The sequence below is a fragment of the Macrosteles quadrilineatus genome, unplaced genomic scaffold, assembly GCF_028750875.1.
Source record: "Macrosteles quadrilineatus isolate MER2022 unplaced genomic scaffold, UCM_ALF_1.0 Scaffold_1__1_contigs__length_201487025, whole genome shotgun sequence".
Lineage (NCBI taxonomy): Eukaryota > Metazoa > Arthropoda > Insecta > Hemiptera > Cicadellidae > Macrosteles > Macrosteles quadrilineatus.
In genome coordinates, this window is record NW_026542594.1 from 27,365,215 (window position 1) to 27,387,439 (window position 22,225).

The following is a 22,225-nucleotide window of genomic DNA, read 5'->3' on the forward strand; positions in this document are numbered from 1 at the left end:
TTGTACAAAATCACTTTCATATACTAAATTATTTGTTTTTTATGCTCTTTAAGAAAGTCTAGAGATAAATTGGGACATTTTGTGTTTTGAGGGTCAAAAATTAGAAAAACTATTTTACCCTATCAAAGCCCCCCTAAAACCCCGTTCCCATGATCCGATCATGCTGGTTCGCGAACTCATTTAAGTTTATCCCACCTAACACCTTCAAACCAAATTTCATTAAAATCGGACAAAAATTACTCAAGTTATCGCGTTCACGGACGTATATATATATATATATTAATAAATTAAATAAATAATTAAACATTTAGTACCCTTTGGGGCGGTTCACGAGCTCGGGACTATCGTAGTCCGAGCCCAGAATCCGGAAATAACCGGTATTTGGGCCGCGACTTAAAAAATCGGGTTCACGAGCTCGAGACTTTATAAGCCACGGACCAAACTGATAGGCGGCACACAATTAATGCAGGGATAAAACCCGGTTTTAAAAGTTGGGTTCACGAGTCTAATTACAGATAGTCCCGGCTTCTGATCATTAGTCCCTCGGTCACACCCCCCACTCGGTCAATCGCCAGAGTCGTTCGTAACTAATTTTAATCAAACAATATAACGTGGTGTTTATAACACAAATTGAAATAATAAATGTTTACAGTGCTTGGTTACCACCAAAGCCTCGTTTAAGGCAGAATCTACACTTACTCGTGCGCGCAGAATCCTGCCTTGAACATGCTTGATCGGCTAAATACAAAATATAAATTCAAATAGTTATATTAAACGTGACTGGTAATTAAATAGAACCTTATTGTGCCTCTACTACAGTTACCACTGTTCGTATCATCTTGGGATTCCTAGTATCGGCTTTTGCCAGATATTATTTGTGAAGAATCGTATACTAAACGGTTCTCGACGACTCCCAGTTATTGTTTTGTGGGGAGTGAACATTTGGTCGACGGCTGAAGAACGACTGCCCGGGGCGCTTCTTGAGCGGTTCTCTCCTGCCACTTCTGGCGTCGGGGTTGAGAACCACGGTCATCCCCTCCATATGACGTCACTATGTCCAGCGTTCAGGGTGGCCTTTTCGTGAAACAAATCAACGTATTTGGGATGACCGTAAAATATAACCCCACGTTAATTTTTGACCCGTTACACATGTGCTACTCCTGAGAGATTGTAAAGCTTTATGATTATAAGAATAGTAGCAACGACATCTGATTACAGTTAAAAAGGTTTTGGTTATGTATTAATGGGCCATATAAAATAGGTAGATTTAACATATTTACATTGGTACCACAAAAAAAACAAAAAAAAAAAAAACATATTTACACATTAAAGGCTAAAAAGTAGAAAATAATTTATAAATATGTGGAGAGGATAAATACTTACAAGATTTAAAACAAAAACGTGGGGCGCATGTGATATATAATAATAATTCAATTGGTAAAGATAATGGTAAATTAGCTATTGCATGCACCCCAGGGCCCGTTCTAGGAATTAAAGCCAAAAATACAGAATTATGCCGCCATTTTCTAATATGGCGGCCGTAGCACAGCTTCAATTTTAGGGGACTTTTAGTATGTTCAAAAAGGAGGTACTACCAACATATGTACCAAATTCCCCGGTTGTGCTAATTTGTTTTAGGTCAAAACATATTTTTATTGTACTTTACCACCAACAGTAGAGCAGCTTCATCAACTTTTAACACCAAGTCCTCCAGTTCTTTTTGTGAAGCTGGACTCTTGTCTCTCATCCAAAGGGCAATCTGTAAGTAATATAACAATCATAAAATTAATAAATTTTATAGATATTAGAAGTCTCAAACAAAACAGTGCAGTAGCCAGGTTAGAAGCCCTTTAGCAGAAATGGCTGAAACCTTCCTCCCAAACTTCAAACATTACTATTAGAGCTGTCCAGAAAATAACAAAAGTTCTGAATTGGCACCGCTTAGAGTGGGGCCAAACATCTTAGCATGACAGCTTTAATTCCTACAATCAGTAAACATCCAGCTAAGGTATTGTGCACATCATACCTTTCTTACTTCGTCTGCAGTGGAGTGTTACATAATCAGCTCTGTCATTGGAAAACTCACATTTGGTGAGGTGCACTCCGTGATAAAAATTGTATCGGTAAAAAATCACAAGCAAATTTAAGTTTATCACCAGATTTGCAATATTTACAGCAAACTAGAGTACGGTCCACGAGAGTCTGCAGTTTAGGGAGGAGCTCATTTACCATGTGACTTTGAAGGAGCCAATGAGGACCGAAAGTTGTTTCCGAATCTAATAATACCAGCTGATTTGAAAATATTTTTTAATATATTTGAACTAGTGTCGAAAAGTAGTGAACGGGTGATGTAACGTCGCACTAGTCCAGTCTTGGTATTGGCTGCTACCAACTGCAGGCTCTTGTGGCCCCGAGTGTAGTGATGCATGAAGGCCAAGTAAGACAGTGGTGCATTGACTTTAAGTAATAAGAATACTGCCCAAAAAACAATTCTACAAAAAAATACCCCCGCCGCAGCAAACCTGCAGACTAAGCGAATTTCCATATGTCTGATTGGATTTACACTAAAATGTCTACTTAAAAATTTAACATTTATTTCCTATTTAAATAGAATTATTTTAACAGGTACTTAGGTTTGCTGCATCAGGGAGGGTAAAACTTTTTTTTGTAAAATGTTAATAGTTAGTAAGAAATAAAAACATTTTCCAAATTTGATCAAAATATGTTCATAAACAAGCAAACTACAACAGTTTACTCATTCTCCATAAGAATAACATGGGAATTTAAAATTTACATTTTTTTGGAATTTCTCCGTAACCATTAGGCGCATAGTAACACTTCAATAGACTAAATTATTTGTTTTTTTAAGCTCTACAAAATGGTTTGAAAGGATTTTGCAAAATTTTATTTTTTTTGGGTCAAAAATGGGAAAAACTTATTTTTACCCCATAAAACCCCCCGTAAACCCCCGTTCCCATAGTCCGATCATGCTGGTTCGCGAACTCGTTCGAGTTTATCCCGCCTTACACCTTCAAACCAAATTTTATCAAAATCGGACAAAAATTACTCAAGTTATCGTGCGGATGGACACACATATATATATATATATATATATATATATATATATATATATATAGATATATAAAAATTTGAACGAATGGTGTTTTTGGCCTCTGGGGACATCAAAATGAAAAAAGTAAATCGGTCCCGGGCCTAGGTCTTACCATGAGACCTACGGTAATAGCTACTTCCCTATAGGGAAATTCGCTAAAACTTACATTCATACGACAAACAAGAAGGTCTATTCTGTACTCAACACAGATAAGTTACCTCCAAACCCTGACTAAAATCAACCCCACTGGTTGAATAAATGAAACTGCCTTAAATCGAATGAGATTTACATAGTTCCTTGAAAGGAGGACAAAGGTCATGAGCAGACTGTGAAAGGACGCTTAAAATACACTTTTTTTATCTCATCAAGTACTAAGTAGCCTCCACTATGTTGAAGGTTAACATTGCATTGCCACAGAACTTTGTGTTACTACAATATGAGATTAGATTACCTGAAATAAAGGTAAATACAGCTTCAGCAAATCAGATAGTAATTAAACTGTTCCTGATACATAAAAAACTATTCCATTTTTAAAATATATTCTTTAAAAAGTAGAAGAGCTGGCAAAACTTACTACAGACATTTGTAGGGGTTTGTCATTAATATTGAAGATCCAGTACAGCAAAGCTGGGTGATGGGTGAAAACATCACTCATCTCTGTACATTTGAGCCATTGAATAATCCTCTGGGTAGCCTGAGCTATCTCTCTGCGTGAGTTTCCCACTGACTGTGCATGTGATAGGTGTAAAACCTGTTAAAAACAACTTGTTACATGAGATTTTTTATTATCATTGTATTATCAAAAAATAATAATAATTTACAAAACAAATCAACGTGGTATTTGGTATGACTGTGAAATATTACCCCACATTATTTTTTGACCCGTTACAAGTTAGAAGGTTAGACTAAACGGGGTAGTTTTTTTTCTTTTTCCAAAGTAGGATTATATTACTTCTTACTAATATTATAAACTAGGTGAATCCCGTCGAAATCGACGGTTACTTTCAAGGCTTACGCTAATTCATCTAACTGCGATAAATTGAGTGAAATTATACATATTTTGAGCATTTAGCATTGTTTAAAGATTAATAAGTGTAAACACAATAATAATATTAATTGCGTTAGTTACCAAAATATGGTTGATCATTCAATGAATAAAATATTTCCCATGCTGTACGTCATCGGAGTTGTTAGTATGCTATCTGGTATCTCTTCCTTTGGAAGAAACTTTAAATAGTATTAAAATCGTATTGGTGGATTTTTTGTATTTATTTAAACACTTCCGTGATTTCATCAGTGTAATGCAGATTAATCTATGATTTTATTTTTTTTTTAATCTGTGTGTTGGGAAGACCTGTTCTAACTTCAAAGGGAGGTAACTGTATATCCGTTACAGTGTAAGTTTGATTTTTCCTTCGTCACGTTGCGTCAGTTCATATCATACTTCTGTGCCAATGAATAACCCTCTAGCACAGTTTTTAGAAATTGGTTGTGGGGTTACTGTTAAAGCTGGAATTCCTTGACATGGGGGATGTCAGTTAGTTGTCTCAGCCTTATCAGTTTCATAAAGTTGTCAATATAATCTCTCTAGGGAATGTTAGGTGTAGTGGAATATACTTGAAGTGAAGTTGGCTTTTATTCTTGAACTTTTAGGGGCCTCCTCATTTATATGGTTGTGCAGCTTCATTGGCAACAAATAATGCCAATGACATAGTAATGTGGCATTTCCAAAAAGCAAAAAATAATGTAAATTTGCTTTTACGTAAATATTGACGTTTACATGCATTGTTAATCAACGTATCTTAGGATGATGTAATATAGTTTAAAAGGAATATGACTTTTCTGTCATGACAGTACAGAAGACTCTCAGTAATCCGGCAGATATAGGACCGCCATACTGCCGGATTAGTGAAAATGCTGGATTACTGGAATGTTATCATTAAAAACACTTAAAATGCAATTAAAACACGTCCCCGAAGTTCGCGTGATCGGAAACCGCGATTGCCGCGATCGGGCATGACAATTACGTATTCGCGGGAGGCGATGATAACGCCTACACGTCCGCAGGAGATAATCGTAAAATTGCCGCCATCGCGCATGACGACGATGACGTTTTCTTGACCGCGGGAGATGTTAATGATTTTGCCGCGATCGCGCAAAACGACGATGACGTTTCCGTGACCACGGGAGTAGACAATGATGTTTACACGGCCGCGGGAGATGATAAAATTTTTGCTGCGGCCGTGGAAGGCAACAATAATGTCTACATGACCGCGGGAGATGTTCATGATTTTGCCGCGATCGTGCTTGACGACGATGATGTTTCCGTGACCGCGGGAGGCGATCATAACGTCTATACATCTGCTGGCGATGTTCATGAATTTGCCGCGATCGCGCATGACGACAATGACTTTTCCGTCACCGCGGGAGATGTTAATGATTTTGCCACAATCGCGCAAGACGACGATGACGTTTATATGACCACGTGAGAGAATTATGATGCCTACACGGCCGCGGGAGATAATCAGAATTTTGCAGCGATCGCAGAAGACCTCCCGTCAAAAGACACCGGATTACTGGAGTGCCGGAGTGGTGCAGAGGATTAGAGAGGGTCTACTGTAGCTGCTTAAATAGTATTTACTCATTGGGTCATTTGTACAGCCAAAGTGTGTTATTTTCAATAATGTTATCAACCCAGTGGGCCACGGTCCGTAATATAGGCCACTGCAAATAATTTTAGGCAAGGGTACTGTGTTTGGATGTTATTAGAAACGGTAAGAGCGCAATAAAATTCTTCTGCAGATGAATTTTCTGTTGGAGAAATATAAGCCGAATTATAAATTTCACAATGCGAGTTGAGCATTTTTTAATTATATTATATGGGTAAGTTACATAGATTTTTTAGGCTGCTGCTCAGTGTACTTTAAGAATATATATTTAGAGATAAATTAAATATTTTTTTGTTGCTGAGTAGCGCTAGTAAACATGCACAACCCTTTTCGTTAGTCTAATAACATTCAAAGGCTCTCTAAGAGTTCAAGTTCTTATTTGTATACATATCTATATTATGTTTTCACTAAGATGAATGAATACATCAAAGTAACCTCTCTTAAAAGTCTGCAGTATATTGTAGTTATCCAGCTTAATGACTTTCTAAATCATGCACATATTTCTACATAAATATTGTAAACTGTTTTATCCAGTTGCTGTAAACTACTATTAATTTAACAAAATATGGACACGGCTCAAATGGGCACCGTGCCCTTCTGCACATGTATTATTTTGTATTGTATTACACAATCGAAGATTTTTCCATTGATTGAAAGCATGTATGACAATAATCTCATGGACCTATCATGATCCGTCTAGAATAATATGATAAAATTTAGGGAAAAGGTGTGAAAAAGGCTGACACCAACTCGTAAAATAGATATAAGATAGTTCAATAAGAAATAATTGTAAGAGTTATTGTGATAAAAGGATTTTCCACTGATTTCGTAATGGAACTTTATATTGCAACACATGACATGAGACAGAAGAAAATCAAGTTTCAGAAAATAACATTGCAAATGCTTCTTTTGGACTATTCAGTAACTCACAATAAATGTGTGTTGTTTAAAATACAATTTTAAAATTAACAGCTGTTTTATTAAAAAGTATTATCCACATGGCCAAAATGTAAACAAATCTGTGGAGGGATCTTTAAAGGCTTCTGGGACAGAGCCCTAAGCGAATTTCCTTCCTTTTTCTTTTGATAACTCATCTACAGACCAAGACCTTTCTTTGGACACCTCTGCCAAGTTTCTAGGCCCACCCGTTCTCTCAAATTAGTGCAGACAAAGTTCCCAATTAAATATTTAGATTCCCCCATGTTAATCTTATGGGAGAAAATCCAACTTTGATGGAAGATCCTGCCCAAACTAATAAAGATATCAAAAAACTAAAAACACTTTGCAAAACTACAGATCAGGGCAATTTTTTGGACTCTTTAATCATCAAAATCGGTCCAAAAATGAGGGAGGAGTTCTGTTCACAAAAATTTGTGTGTTTGTTTGAATGAAGTACAATCACGATTAACTACAGGACGGTTTGGGCTGAAATTTGGCATGATGATAGCTCACATTCCCGATTAACATATAGGCATATTCTTATCTCAAAAATCCATCCCAGTGGCACTGTAGTTCCCCATGTCAACCTTATGAGTATTCATATTTAAAAGGAATTAAAGAATTTAGTCAGCTGTTTCAACTAAAAAAAAGTTGGTATTTACTCAGGGGAGGTATAGAAGAGGCTACGATGACAGCTGAGGGCTTCTTATTAGCTGAGGGAACGCCATTACCGTAACAAAACTTTCTATAGCCATCGGGCCTCGGTGGTCTAATGGTTAGCGTGCCGGGTTGATATACTGTAGGTCCCGGGTTCGAATCCCGCTGGTAGCATTAACTTTTTGTCCAAGATTTTTTTTATTATCAGCAAGTTTGGTTGGTTTGGTTTGGTTATTACAGTTTAATTTTATAATTAAGTCATTATAAAATTTTAATTGAGCAATTTCTAGTTTTATTTAATAAACAGAATTATTTTTCCGACTACTAAACTCTTGTTATATTATTTCTTTATCAGCAAGTTTGGTTAGTTCGGTTAGGTTATGATAGTTTAATTTTATAATTAAAAAATAGTAAAATTGAATTTGAGGCATTTATAATTTTATTTTATGAGCAGAACTATTTTTGCGATTAGTAAACCTTCATTGCCAAAGTGCTCTCTACTACAGTGCTGTTCACGGAGGAATTTTGAACTAAATGCCTCATTTGTACCTCCCCTAAGTCAGACCCAAAAAAGTTGGTTCTAGATATGCAAAAGCAAGATTTACCAACAGGGTGCAGCAACTATTACTTTTTTGCATTTATGAAAACAGCTAATTTGAACTAATAAACAAAAAACTGTGATACGCAATGAGAACTGTCAAAGTAGGAGTGTTTACAGTTATGTTTATGTTTTTAGTTTCATGAATAATTTGTGATATTTTGCGAATTTTTGATAATTTATTTTCTCTATTGTTTAGGTGAAGTGGTAGAACATTGGCTATGGTAGATGTGTAATACTATAGTATACAGTAAATTTAAAGAAGCAAATTTCATCAAACTATGTTCTCCCCCATTGCAGTGTAACTTGAGTAAAACTGCAATACGCATTTGATACTTTATTATTAAATAGAGATAATTATAACCAACTTATAAGCCAACCCCGTACGAAGGACAGGTACTCTGCTAGTTTTGAATAAATGAGCTTGTGCAGTAATTGTCTTTTTTTGCTTCCTAATGCAGGAATCAGAGTCAGTTACAAAGCCATGCTACTTTTCTATTGACGGTGATTGACCAATAGAAGGGTGCTGTGTGACCCAGTAGAGAGGGAGGGGTAAGAACCACCTGAGAGGCGTTTGGTTCTATTATGAATAAGCATTACATTAATTTACAGATACATCCCTCGCCCACCTATTATCTGAATAATCTCTATTCTGTTTTTTCTGGCTGGAGCTTAGGGGGTTTAGAAATAAACGTGGTATTGATTCATCTCTATGAACTCGACCCTTTGTTTTAATGATCTGACGAGGTGTTAGCCCGTCCTACGTACGGGAATTCAGTAGTCAGTCAAAACCGTGTACAATTCAGATCAGCTAGTTTACACATATAAAGACAAAATTTCTTGCAGTTTTAATGTGAAAAATCATCTTGTAAACAAATGTTGTGTGACAAAATATGTTTTTATTCCATCATAGGCCTATACGATATGCATTTTAAATCCGATAATTTTACAATAAAACAGCAATTCTGCAATTTTTACGATGTGAAAAGCGTTGAAGTGAGATTTGCAGCCGATTCGCACAGACGCACACTGATTATAAGTAGCCTACAGTAGAGAGAGTAATAGTCAATTGAGAAGTGTATAGACCGAGTCAACGATACCCCCTTCCATAATTATTATCACCAAAATACAACTACTATACACAATTTCCAGTAGGTCTGAATAGAAACGACCTAAAATAAACGATAGTATTCAATAAAATTCACAGTACACATAATTTAACTTGGTAACCTAACATCAAAACTAATCGTCACACCTATCCTTTATATCAATTTCACTGCATTAATTTCTAAATAAATAAGCGTTAACAAAGAAAAGTAAAAACAATAACAGTTTGTTTTGAAACAGCTGTTTGGTTTAAATAACATTCATTTGAAAAAAAGAACTGGTCACATGTAGCAGGAATATAAAAAGTAAACACGCTAGTTAAGCTAATGACGTAATTGTCAATGTTTATTATCCATACCGTTATCAGTTCTATCCTTGATAATTACCCACCCTCATTGAATAAATGTACATCGTTATTTCCCATATTAGTTAATTTAAGCTACAATATATTCATAGTTGAAATAAAAGTGTGATATTTTCACGTTTAGGGGCGCTGATATAGGCGCCCCCAAACGTAACCACAACTGAACACGATTTCATAAAATGATGGTTTGTCTAATTGCAGTATCCTAGGTTAATGTTGACGTTGCGTTCAATCTATGTCATCCATCTGTTTATCGTTGTATAAAACCCGGCTGAGGTTGTGGTGGTAGTTTTAAAATCGTGATTCCAGATTATTTTTTATCTTCTTTTTATGACATCAATATTTCCGGGCCTTATCCAAACAAAGTTAAAGCAGACAAATATTAATTGTAAACAAAAAGCTACCATTAAGAATTAAAACATGTTAACATTGTTATTTTCTTATTTTGTTATTTTTCTAATCTTTCCTTGAAAAGTAGAGCAGTAAAATAATTTGCATTTATCCTTTTTTATTAAGACACAAAAGAGCAAACAATTAACAGTACAGAGCCTCGATTCGTACTGTGGTTTAATTAATTTTGGTTAAAACTGTGGTCTAATTATCTCTACTAATCTTACTTATTTCATATAATCAATGACTGAAAATAAGAGTAAATAAAATAACCTCATAGTTCCATTGTTTATATTTAACCAGCTGTTAGCTTAAACAAATTTACAAAACAAATCGAAGATTACAAAGTTTGCTTTAAAAAATAATGTAAACATCTTAGTATTTTACTATGCATATTTAATTAATTTGTCATCCTCTTAGAGAAGAATTGAACGTATCAATGATTAGCATTACACATAGTATAAATAAGTCAACCCTAAGTATGTCTTTACATTTTTATCCAAATGCTGAATTTGTGAAACAAAAGCTGAATGTTTACAGCTGTTATCTTAAGCAAATTATTTTATGCCAAAAGCTAGTTTAGAATCTTAGCGTCGGCTGCTAGACTTTTTAAAAATTAAAACTTAATTTCAAAAAAACGGGGACGCTAAACTAAAATTATGGCTTCGACATTCCCTAGTTCTCAAAATTATCTTTCTTTCAAAACAAAAATCATGAAAATCCGTCGAGTGGTTGATTCAGAATCGTGAAATAAAAAAACACTGTTTCGTTTTAATATTATAGATTGGCGATTAGACCTAGGCTAGAAGACTAGCTAACAATTAATTTTATTTTTTCCTGTGGACCAGACTTGTTTATTTTGAGCTGAGTCAAAAGCGAATCTCAGGTGAAATCCACATTTACTGATGTCAAAATCTAGGTCGGGTTAAAATAGGGTTGCCTTGTAAAGTATTGAATAAAAAAATATCTATTACTATACTACAATTGGTTCAAACAACTTCTGCAACTTTAGTGAAATTATGAACATGAAACAAAATTGAAAATAAACAAAATCGTCCTTGGTCACGACATAAACCAAGTGTCCCCTCCAGTCACGTCAAACTTGAGGACACCTTCCACGATTGAGGAGTAATAGTGAACATCTTGCCTGATCTAGGAGACATAATATTATTGTCTTTCTTTCATCACAGTGAAATCGTGAATTTGAATGTAAGTAAATAGAAAAAAAATCATAAGGTGTCCCCTGCCTTCACGGTAAAATTGTGTTCATCTACTGCAATTACGGGAGAATTGCAGTCGCAGAGACTCCATTATCATCTCCAATGATCGCTTTGATATGCTGATAGTACAATCTTCGCAGACGCTTTTGGCTACCTATCACAAGAATAGAGGCTAGGCTCAAAAATCAAAACCCGTTACAGATTATTGGCAAAATGTATTTTTAAGAGACAAAATTTACTTTGAGGCTCCAAGTTAGGCCCTCTCCCAACCTGAGGCCCCTGACAACCACTATGGCTGCTGTTAGAGAAATACGACCCTTATCATTGGATGTCCAAGTACTATGCACTATAATTATTGAACCAAGCAGTTAAACGGTGTTGTTCACAGTGGCGGTCCCAGGATTTCATTTCAGGGGGATGACCACTGGGAGGTCTGGGGTCCCCTCCTGGAAAAATGTGGAATTTAAAGCCTAAAAATGTATTTTTATACGTATTTGAGCTCTAAACTATGCTCAAGCTAATAGTATTTATGTTATCTAATAAAATATAAAATATTTTGGGGGGTATATCCTTCCCAACCCCCCCCCCCCCCTGGGACCGCCACTGGTTGTTTACAAGAAATAACCAAGTTAACCAGTAAGTTAAAATAAAGAGAAACCCAAGAATGAAATGTTTTCCAAAATCACTTTGTTTGAAAGATATCTGGCATTTTACTATATTTTACAGAAAAATGTATACTTGTTCAACCAATCTTTAAGATAGGTTTATTTAACAACCATACTAATTTTCATAAATATAAATTCAGGTTAAAGAAGTTAAATGATGTAATTTATCGTACAAAATGGAGGATATATAGTAAGTGTTTTTGGAAAAAGTCATTCATGATGTTCACTTATTTTGACCCATAAACCAAATCCCGGAGTTTGGCTCTTTATTAAGTAAGTGGACACCCTGTCATAAAGATTACAAATATATTTGAGATTTTCCAGTAAAATTGTCAAGTGAATATAACCCTGTCCAATTTTTTTTTTTCAAAACATAAAAAAGCTATTAACTAAATTGGTATTTTGAACTATTTTTTTAATACTTACTGCAAAAACAAAAGCAATTGCTTTAAGTTCGGGGGGAGAAGGAAGAGAGTTCTTGGATAGTATGTACTTGCAAAGAGCAGGCAGATGTGAACTTTTAATCATGCTATAAAATATATTGCTCATAATTAGTCTTAACCTAAGACATGTTTCTAAGACAAATAGGGTTTGTTAGTTATTTCTTTATTTTTTTTAAAGTTATTTATTTTCTTTTAGTGGTCTTCCAATAATTATAAAAGGTATAAAATTACCTGAGTACTGCCAGAGTGATCCTCTTAGTCCTTACGGATTACGCGTTTCGAGGAGCTTAAGTCCTCATCATCAGATCTTGTACAAGAAACACATCTATCACTTCGAAAAGGTCGTCAAAAGTTTAAATATACAACACGGACACATATATTTAAACTTTTGACGACCTTTTCGAAGTGATAGATGTGTTTCTTGTACAAGATCTGATGATGAGGACTTAAGCTCCTCGAAACGCGTAATCCGTAAGGACTAAGAGGATCACTCTGGCAGTACTCAGGTAATTTTATACCTTTTATAGTTTGTTCTGTGATCCAGAGACAAAAACAACTCAAAATATGAAGTTCCAATAATTACCACAAGTTGACTCAATTAAGGATGAACAATACAAATTAAGTACAGTAGGCTTAAAAATTATTAACAAAGGAGCACATAACTAAACATCTTGGAAATATATTTATTTACTTTTCATTGGAGCTTTTGAAAAGGTTAATCTTTTTTAGATAAGCAATTTGTTACAGATAATTAAATGAACCCTTTATTTCAATAATTAATCTCCCTTAAAGTCTAAATAAAAATAATTGAACTTTCAGCTTGGTTTATCAATGAATTCAAGGTCTGTGCAAGAGGAGCTGGTTGTAAATCTTTTTTTCCCTTCTAAAACGATAAGTTTGTCTATATCACAACTTACTAACATACTAAATTAATTTTCATAGATAATATATTGTTGATCCCTGATGCATAGGCTTATATTTTATCTGTGTTTTGCTATTTTAGTGACGGTTTCAATTACTTTCAAACAACAGTTTTATAAATAATCAAAGAAGTAGCATTTTTGTCAGACATTATATCAAAATCAATAAAAATGTTATTAGCAATTTTGTAATTAGCTATTCTCGTTTATTTTTTATTCTGATAATTGTAATTAGTTACAAATTTTGTTTTAAAAGTAATAGAAAAGTAATGGAAAGTGTCACTAAAATGAAAAAACAAAACATAGCTTTACCAACAGTGGAGGCATGTGCATTTAAATTAGATTATTTGTATTTCTATTTAAAAAAATCAAATGGCTGCCATTTTAAAACTAACAATAACTTTTAATAACAATGATTTGTAATTATAATAATAGGTTTTTTTAATTCATTCTTTATTCAGAGTTTGTTGAGATACCCTGTACAGTGTACAGTGTACATGGCAAGTAGGGCTCACCTGTCCCCGCAGTCGCGTAGAAGGACAAAGTTGAGATGTATGATGATGGTCAAGTGAATGTAGGGAGAGTGATTAGTTTCAGCAAGCAACTCAGGCCATTTAGTTGAGTCTGCAGGTAGCTTCTGCAATGCCTTTCTGATCAGACCACCAATCCGCATTGGCAGTTGCAATTCAACCAGCGCAAGCCATGCCAGGATATGATACAGAAGATTTATCACACTTTTATGGACAGATTTCCTCCTGAAAGAAAGTTAATGAAAATAATCGGTACAATTTCGTTATAGTTCATGGGAAGTAAGCACGTCTTATACCAACACAACAAGCTTGTTACTACAACAAAGGAATTATAATATGTGGTTCTTTAATAAGTATTTTGCAGTTTAGTTATAGTTGAATATTTTTTAAGTTAATTTTTCCTAGTGAATTAATAGGCTTTCATTTTAAGCAACTGGTTGCCTAAAAAGTCCCAGGTTCTGTCAGCAAATTTGTTAAATGGAGAATTAGTACTCTACCATAGCATCACAGGTCTTTTTCAGGGAACCCAAACACCAAAATCACAGTATATTCAAATATATGTTATTATTGTGTTCACAGGCAAAATAACAATTAACACTCTCTGCTTTTGATAAAACTTGTATCAAACATATAAACCAACAATTTTGTTCACAAATTTGTATTGCTGCTTGTTCCAACTACAGGATGAAGCTTTATAAAGTATTATTCTAAATTGATGCTTGCAAAATGCAAAGACCTATTTTAATAAGCAACAAATTGTCTTAATTATTATGATTTAAACATCATTTACAGAAAAAAATCAAGTAACACCAGTAATAGACACTTATGGTGAACTAAAGTTACAATAAGGCGTTAGTAGCTTACTGAGTCAAAAGATTGAATTCAGGCAAAAGGCTGAGATATCCATTAGTGGCCAGGAGATTGGATAGAGTGATCTTTTTGGATTTATCCAAACAATCATATGCAGCCAAGAGACAGTTTAACTGATTCAATACAACATGTTCATCATATTTCTTTGCATATATCTCCTGAAAGTAAATATGTTATGAATCTACCTCAAAAAGACAACTTTTAAATTTCAATTATAACAATAATAAATACAGTATTGACATATTGACGATGGATCAAGTGTGTAGCGTGTCACTACATTTTGCGACGAGATAGCCATACTGCTAACCCACTGGCACTATCTAACCAGCGCTAGTGTCCTCCTGGGTGTCGATTCGGCCTATGGTGGCATGGTAGCTCAGTTGCCTAAGGCGTTGCACTGATCAGTACAGCGTTGAGGTCTTTCTACATGTGTGGGTTCGAGTCCTGTTCGTGTGCAACCCATATTGAGCTTCGGCTTACTAATGTGTGGCTTAGCTGGAGTGGAGGGTCCATGGTGCACGGCTTGGGTAGAAGTTGACAGCATTAGTTAAAAAAGTAAATATTGCAAACAGCATCTTTAATGTTTCTCTTTACATTAAGATAGAGGATGAGGACACTTTTCATCTTTTTTGGCTTTTATTTAGGTTAAAGTTGGACACATAGATTAGAAAAACATATTTAATAACAGACATAAAAAGACATAGCCTAAAAAAAAATTAATAGAGAAAAACAAATAATCCAGTGTCAATAGAATTCTGCCTCCAGAAACAAAATGTTAAAACATCACAAATTTAATTACCCAAGATAAATTATACAAATTTTGTTGTGTAAATAATTAATTGAAATAGGTGAACTCCTCATTTACAGAGGGTCATTAACTCTAAAATGAAAGGTCATTTAGGATATTTGTCATACAGTAGTTTGGTTGCTATATTTTGTTGTCATAAGGTTGGTAGTTGCCCTTGATTCAATCAAATGCACACAAACTATAAAATAGAAACACAGTCATTCACATAACTAACAAAAGTGAAGTAGTGCGGTTCTGTTTTGTTTCAAGCGTAAAATTAAGTGAATAGAGAGGACTAGTGAACCCGTGCGGCTCAACGCGCCGCAAAAATACATACATGAATTTAGAAAACAAATTCATACTGTCATATATTGACTCTGAGTCGAAAATAAAATGTAATGAATGAAGCCTTAGAAGGAAAGCAGTCCATCAATTTTCTAGCTCCATATGTCTTATATTTAGTAAATTAATAAGCTATCAAGTATTTCATAGTTATTTTAAGATTTTATAACACATTTAATAAAACATTGTAATAAAACCAATATGTAGCATATTTGAAGAACATAAAAATGCTTCTTGAAGAAACCCCTTTTAATAATAAACACAAAAAAACCTATTTTATTGACAACAGTACTTCCTTGAATTAACTTACTAAGTTTTTATATGTGAAATCACCTTCAGGAAGATTACCCTGGTCAGAATTTTCCGTGATGAATATGTGTACACCATCAAATATGTAGCCCTACTTAAAGCAACACATAGTTGCCCATGACTGAAAACTGGTCTGGACAAGAACAGTACTACTCTTTTAAGTGATTGCCCTTGTGCTTTATTGATTGTCATTGCAAATGACAAAGCTTATGGAAATTGGCATCTTCCCATTTTAAATGTTAAGTTTGTTTCCGACGGGCACATTTTTATTCTCGGAATCAAAATATGTCCCCCCGCACTTGTTCTAGTTAAGACTTTCAAACACACACATTCTATTAAATTGTTACCGGTAACCATTTTGGTCACTTGGAGCCTTGTTCCATTAATGAGGCTCTTTGGTGTATTGATATTCCTCATCAATAAAACCACACTGCCCCCTTGTTTAAGATCAATCTGTGCCTTGGCAATCCACTGACCTCTATATTGTTTAAAAACTCTGTTGGACATTCTAGATGTGTGTTTAAATTATCTGCAAGCAAACTATCAATGCTTTCGTACACCTTGGGCTCACCTGGCAATTTATCCAAAACTTTGTTGTTGATCAAACCACAGACACTGTTTATGGAGCTAAAATAGCTTTGTCTTTTATTTGACCATTTTGTATACTTTCATGGTGGATGAAATCAACAGGGCATCCAAATCCAAGCAATCTTGCTGGCAAAATAAGGAATCAATTAACTTTAGCCTATTTTGACTCTTTTATTTTCTACTTATGCATTTGCGTCATGAAGGTTCATATAGCTCTGCTCGAAGTTTTGGCTGTTCCCTAAACCGAGACGTTCACCTTCAATTCTCATAAAAATTTCAACTATATATTGAAGTGTAACCTTACCACAACAGCAGAATACTGAAGTCTAACAGATAGCCTGTGGGCGCGAACTGCAAATGTGTAACAGTGTTCCAGTGTGTAGTTGCCCGATCAATCAGTGTGTAAGGCTATTGGATCAAGACCTGAAGAGTGTACAGCCAAATCTTCTAAGGTTCCACTTTTAGGATACACAACAATTAATAAAAAAACATATTTTTGTATAGAAACAAACTTGAAGAAGAGGATTTGTTTTTGTTCTGGTAGATCAGCTGTTTCATGTCAAATTAATGATTGTCAAAGATTTGTGATTTTGAATGTTACAGTACAGTTTTGTAAATCATGGTAACTTATTCTCAACTAAATTTTACTATTCTTCAAATTAAAATAAAGTAGTATGATCCATTATAAGTACACTTTAAGGTATCCAAAACATGATTAAACTTAATATACATTTACAGGTATAATACACACCGATTTATTATGTAGTAGACTTTGACTATTTTCAACCAAAAACATATGTTTTTATAAATAAAAATTATCTCCCATGTTATCCTTATGGAGAAAAAACTGACTTTAAGGGCCTCTGACGCCCTTACCAACGACTTTATAAAAAATCTAATATCGTTGGGCTCAACTACACGTTTTAACCTTTATTTTGAGACCTCAAACGTCAAAATCGGGCGAATAATAACAGAGGAGTTTGATTAACAAAAACAAAAAACGGCTTAGCCTATTATCTATATAAATAAAATTAGAGTTTTGTCTGTACTTTGCTCAGAATTATATACTTTTAGGTTATTTTTACGTTTTATACATTAAAGAAGCAGAAACGAGTCTTATCTCTATTTCTGTCTGTCTGTCTGTCTGTCTGTCTTTCCCTTTGTCTGTAACACTCAAGATGACATTTTACGCAATCTTCTCCGTGAAAACCAGAGTACCTATCAAGATCCAAGTCATTTTAATGTATTCACTGGATTGGCGAGAGTGTCTTTAGTGATTTAAATATAGCCTCACTACTTTGTAAATAAAATTACGGACGTTCAAAAATGCAGTTTTGTGCGATTTTTGTCAAATTTTCGTTAAATTTTTATCACATAATAATCGTCTATGAAATAACGAACAGCTGTTCGGATCAAGATTATTTTTTCTAGCTGTCAATGATATGTTTACAAATGTTGTTTACAAATACCGCAACCATTTCGAATCACGTTTTGAAAGCAAATCCCAACCAAGTGAGATTAAAAACGTTTTTCTTACATAACGGATTTAATTAATCGCAAGTGCAATAATATAGTCTAATAGTGTAACCGTAAATGAAATTAAATAAGTTCTTAGGTAGGTTCTTACGTAGGTACTGGTTCTTTTCCTTAGAACCGTTGGTAGCTGCTAGAATCATTTTTACGTAGGTACCAACACATCACTGTAGTTTACAAATTAGTTATCGTTGGTGTTGCACCTTATTTATTAGAGCCGTCCGTATTCAATTTAAGTGATGTCTCAACTCTGTATAAGTTTTGCTTTTTCTGTCTGGATTCTGTCTGGCTTACCCGGTATGCTAAGAAAATGATAACCTATTTGAGTAAAACATTTGTTGGGCAAACCATCATGAATTGTTTACGCCTTTATATTGTTTATGTATCAATAGTTCGTGGCCTTTTTTTGGATTGTTGTGTGTATGTCTGTTGGTAACTCATTAATGTCCTTATTTCTCAGTGTTTCACAGAATGGACAAGAGCACCTTTGATACTGAAAATGTCAACCGGAATAAAGTGTTAAATGGTGAGGTTGAGGTAGTACTTTAAATACGTTTAAGTTAACCGATGTGGAAAGTAACTTTCAATTATAGGCCTACTTTAGGGCTACGCTTCATGGATCTATAAAACATTTTTTAGTTTAATCATTGGACATATGGACCATAACGATCCGGGTGACATTTGATTGCGAAGCATTTGTTTTGGCTTGAACTGTCAGATACTGTATTTGCGAAGGTTTATATATAATAGTTTTGCCAGCATATCTGCAAATATGCAAACTAACTGCTGTTCTTAATCTTAATATAAGAAGGTTTCAACTGACTACTATAAGATCCCGTGCGTAGAACGGGCACACAGCTAGTATATATAGATATAGATAGATATAGATAGATATAGATAGATAGATAGATAGATGATTCAACAAATCCAAAACTATGATAGCAATGTAAGTATGGGATGGATACATAACATTTCCAATACAAGTTTTTATTTATTTTATTTTTTTTATTTAGCCTAAAACTAACTCTGGCTCATATCTTACAACGTCCACACAGTGGAAGATCATTAAGCAACCTTTTACTTAACTTGATTATAGAATCGTATATTTCTATTCTATATAGACATTTTAATATGTACATAGGTAATTAATTATTCAAACCTTGAGAAATGGTATTACTGATGATACAACTAGACTCCACACAACATTGGAAGCCCTTTGGGCTTTTGGTGAATCTTCATGGGAGGAATAGTATCTATAATACAGAGAAAAATGTTAACAAAATACAAGCAGAGCAAAATAGTTGACCTAACAGGTAAACAATAGAACTCCAACCATCCGGATATATTTGGATCGGACTCCGGATAAGTTTGATTTGCCATGAGACCCCCTGTATGGGAAATTCTCTAATATTGCCTATATGGGAAATTAGCTAACACAGCTTGCTGTCAATACAAAATATGGGGACAATGAAATAGTTATACTTGGATAATTTTGCAATGATGGAATTGTTTTTTGCTCATAACATAGAATTAAGAAGAGTCTCTTTATCCAACCCAGAAATGATTAAATAGCCACAAATGGACAAACACAGAACCAAGAGCAATACAGTAGGGCCTACTGGAGGAAAAATAACTATTTTTCTCCTTGCCTCCTCTCAGAGAATTCGGCCATCTATCTGCCAGCATCATTATGTTGTCATAAAATAATCCGTGATAGCAGCCTTTCACACTCGTGGTTAATTTGAGAGAATATTCTACTCCCAGGATTGTTAAGACTCCATCATCCTCTGATATGTGATTGCAGCAATATCTTGACATTCCCACAAGTTCGCAAAAACATCATCTTTGTCTCCTGTGATCATAGAAATAAGTCGCTGGGGAGTGTACCCAGCGGTCCCAAATACATCATCATTGCCTCTGACTATCACAGCAAAATTAAGAGCATCTCTCATGTTGTTGTGACAAAAAGATTTTTAATTACGAAAAGCCATATTATTGTGTTGTAAGTTTTAAAAGGGTGTGTACATGAATTTACTAAAAATCAGTTTAGGGCAATCAATGTATATTTAATCAATGAAGGTTGTAAAATGAACCATCCCCCCTAAAAAAATCCTTGTGGCGCTGTCCTTCCCTCCAGGCAGCCCTGTGTTTTCCCTAAAATACATGCCGTGTGATGGACACTATTTGCAAACATTAAAATATTAACGGTCAATGGATTACCAAAAACTGCAATAACTAAATTTTCTGGACAATTTTTCCCCCTTGAGGTGATTTAGATAATTAGCGATCCAAGATGGTTGGAGTTGAAATAATTCGAGTTCTACTGTATGTGGAATGAACACACCTTCCACTAAAGTAGTAGACACTGCTCTCACTTTAATACCAGGGTTGGTAGATGAAATGATCAAAAGTTAAAATAGAAAGTAGTAATTAATATTTTTTTCATGTCATGCTGAAAAGTTATAAGCCCTTAAGTAATTGTATAATTGTAATTGTGTAAGCACGATCGGGCGGTTTGCACAGATTGAGCAAGTCTGGGTTGCAATGGTTTGGTGCCATGGGTTTGAAATTGTAAAAGTGATTCTCCTAAAGTTGATTGACATTTTTGCTAACTGTTAACAGTTCCTTTTGAGCTAATAATTTACCTTTTGCTTTCAATTTGGTTTTAAAAGTCTATGATAATTTTGTGGATTCATGAGAACATCATTTGTAGTTTGAATACCAAACTGTACATAATAATAGCAATCACTAAACAAATATTTATCATTCACCATGAAAATAATTTATATTTACCTCAATGAGGATGTTATGATGCTTAGGGGAGTATTGATATATTTATTGAATCGGTGGGCATTATTTCTTCTCAATTTATGGATTAGAATCAAAGCAGTATAGATTAAATCAGGCAAGTTTTGGTGGTCAAAGTCCTTAAAGAGAAGAATGATCTTCAAGACGCTCATCGCATTCAAGTGCATCGCATGAAAGATATGAGATCCCAAAATGACAGACAGTACTTCTATAACGTGGTGTAGGTTCACTGTCATGTCGTTGCCACGGCTGTAAGAAAAACACATCTTAAAGTTGTAATGATACATTTATATCATTGAAAGTTCTTGGTCATTAATAGGGTAGTATAAGCTAAAATAATGAATTAAGACTTTAACTATACTAGCTGTACCCGCGGGCTTTGCCCCATTTAACTTCACAAGTGAGCTCGTTTGCATGGCTCAATCACGTCCTGGTTGAAGTTCGTTCGCTACGCTCACTCACCTTTAGGTTGGAGCTCGATCGCTCCGCTCACTTACCTTCAGGTTAGCTCGTTCGCTACGCTAACTCGCCTCCAGGTTGAAGTTCGTTCGCTACGCTCACTCACCTTTTGGTTGCAAATTGGCTGTAGTCATAAATTATAAAAAATAATAGTGCTGCACCCTGTTGGTAATCCTTGTAACTTTAATGCTATTGAACATCATAGAACAGAACCAACTTGTTTAATTGAAACAGCTGTTAAGAAATTCCTTTTAAATATGAAAAATCATAAGGTTAACAAGGGAAACTCCAGAGCCACTGGGGCGGAGCCCGATAGCTAAAACTAGACTTAGTTTTCCTATTTAATGCCCAAAGAATCGGTGTACCGAATTTCAGCCTCCTAGGTAAATGGGAAGTGGGAGAATTAGTGATGAGTGATGAGTGATGAGTGAGTGAGTGAGTGAGTGAGTGAGTGAGTGAGTGAGTGAGTTTTGCCTTTTATATATTTAGAATATAGAAGATACACCAAGATTGGACGTAAGAAGATTTAAAATGGTTAAGTACGGTACTAAAATAATTTACTGTAATAAGTAAGTGCTCGTAACATATGTGGCTTATTAAAGATAGATTTGTTCAATTTAGTGTAACTTAAAATCTTACATCAAATGTACAATGAAACCTGAACCAATATCAACCTAATAGGATTGTAAGATTAATTTTCAAAAATATATTATTACAGTATTTTCGGTATATTACAGTACATATACCGAATGTTTTTAAAATTGAGAATTTATGTCAACAACTTTTCTCATTTCATATTGATACTATGAATGGGATTGTTACCGAGACAACTACAGTACATTCCCAATTATCTGAGCCCGGTTATCTGAGATAGTTTTTGGCCTAAAATATATTTTTATTTTCAGTATGAAAACA

The 22,225-nt window shown here is 34.6% G+C and overlaps 1 protein-coding gene across 1 annotated transcript in view; it reads right to left on the reverse strand.

Annotated features, from left to right (window-relative positions):
- Positions 1–22,225, reverse strand: part of LOC128995520 (uncharacterized) — a 57,251-nt gene that overhangs the window by 27,376 nt on the left and 7,650 nt on the right. The window contains exons 4-10 of the mRNA XM_054420541.1: positions 20,837–21,100; positions 19,203–19,296; positions 14,479–14,642; positions 13,600–13,839; positions 12,148–12,250; positions 3,687–3,863; positions 1,667–1,759 (exon numbers count right to left, since the gene is read on the reverse strand). Coding sequence (XP_054276516.1) covers positions 1,667–1,759; positions 3,687–3,863; positions 12,148–12,250; positions 13,600–13,839; positions 14,479–14,642; positions 19,203–19,296; positions 20,837–21,100 — 1,135 coding nt within the window. The remainder of the gene's footprint in view (positions 1–1,666; positions 1,760–3,686; positions 3,864–12,147; positions 12,251–13,599; positions 13,840–14,478; positions 14,643–19,202; positions 19,297–20,836; positions 21,101–22,225) is intronic.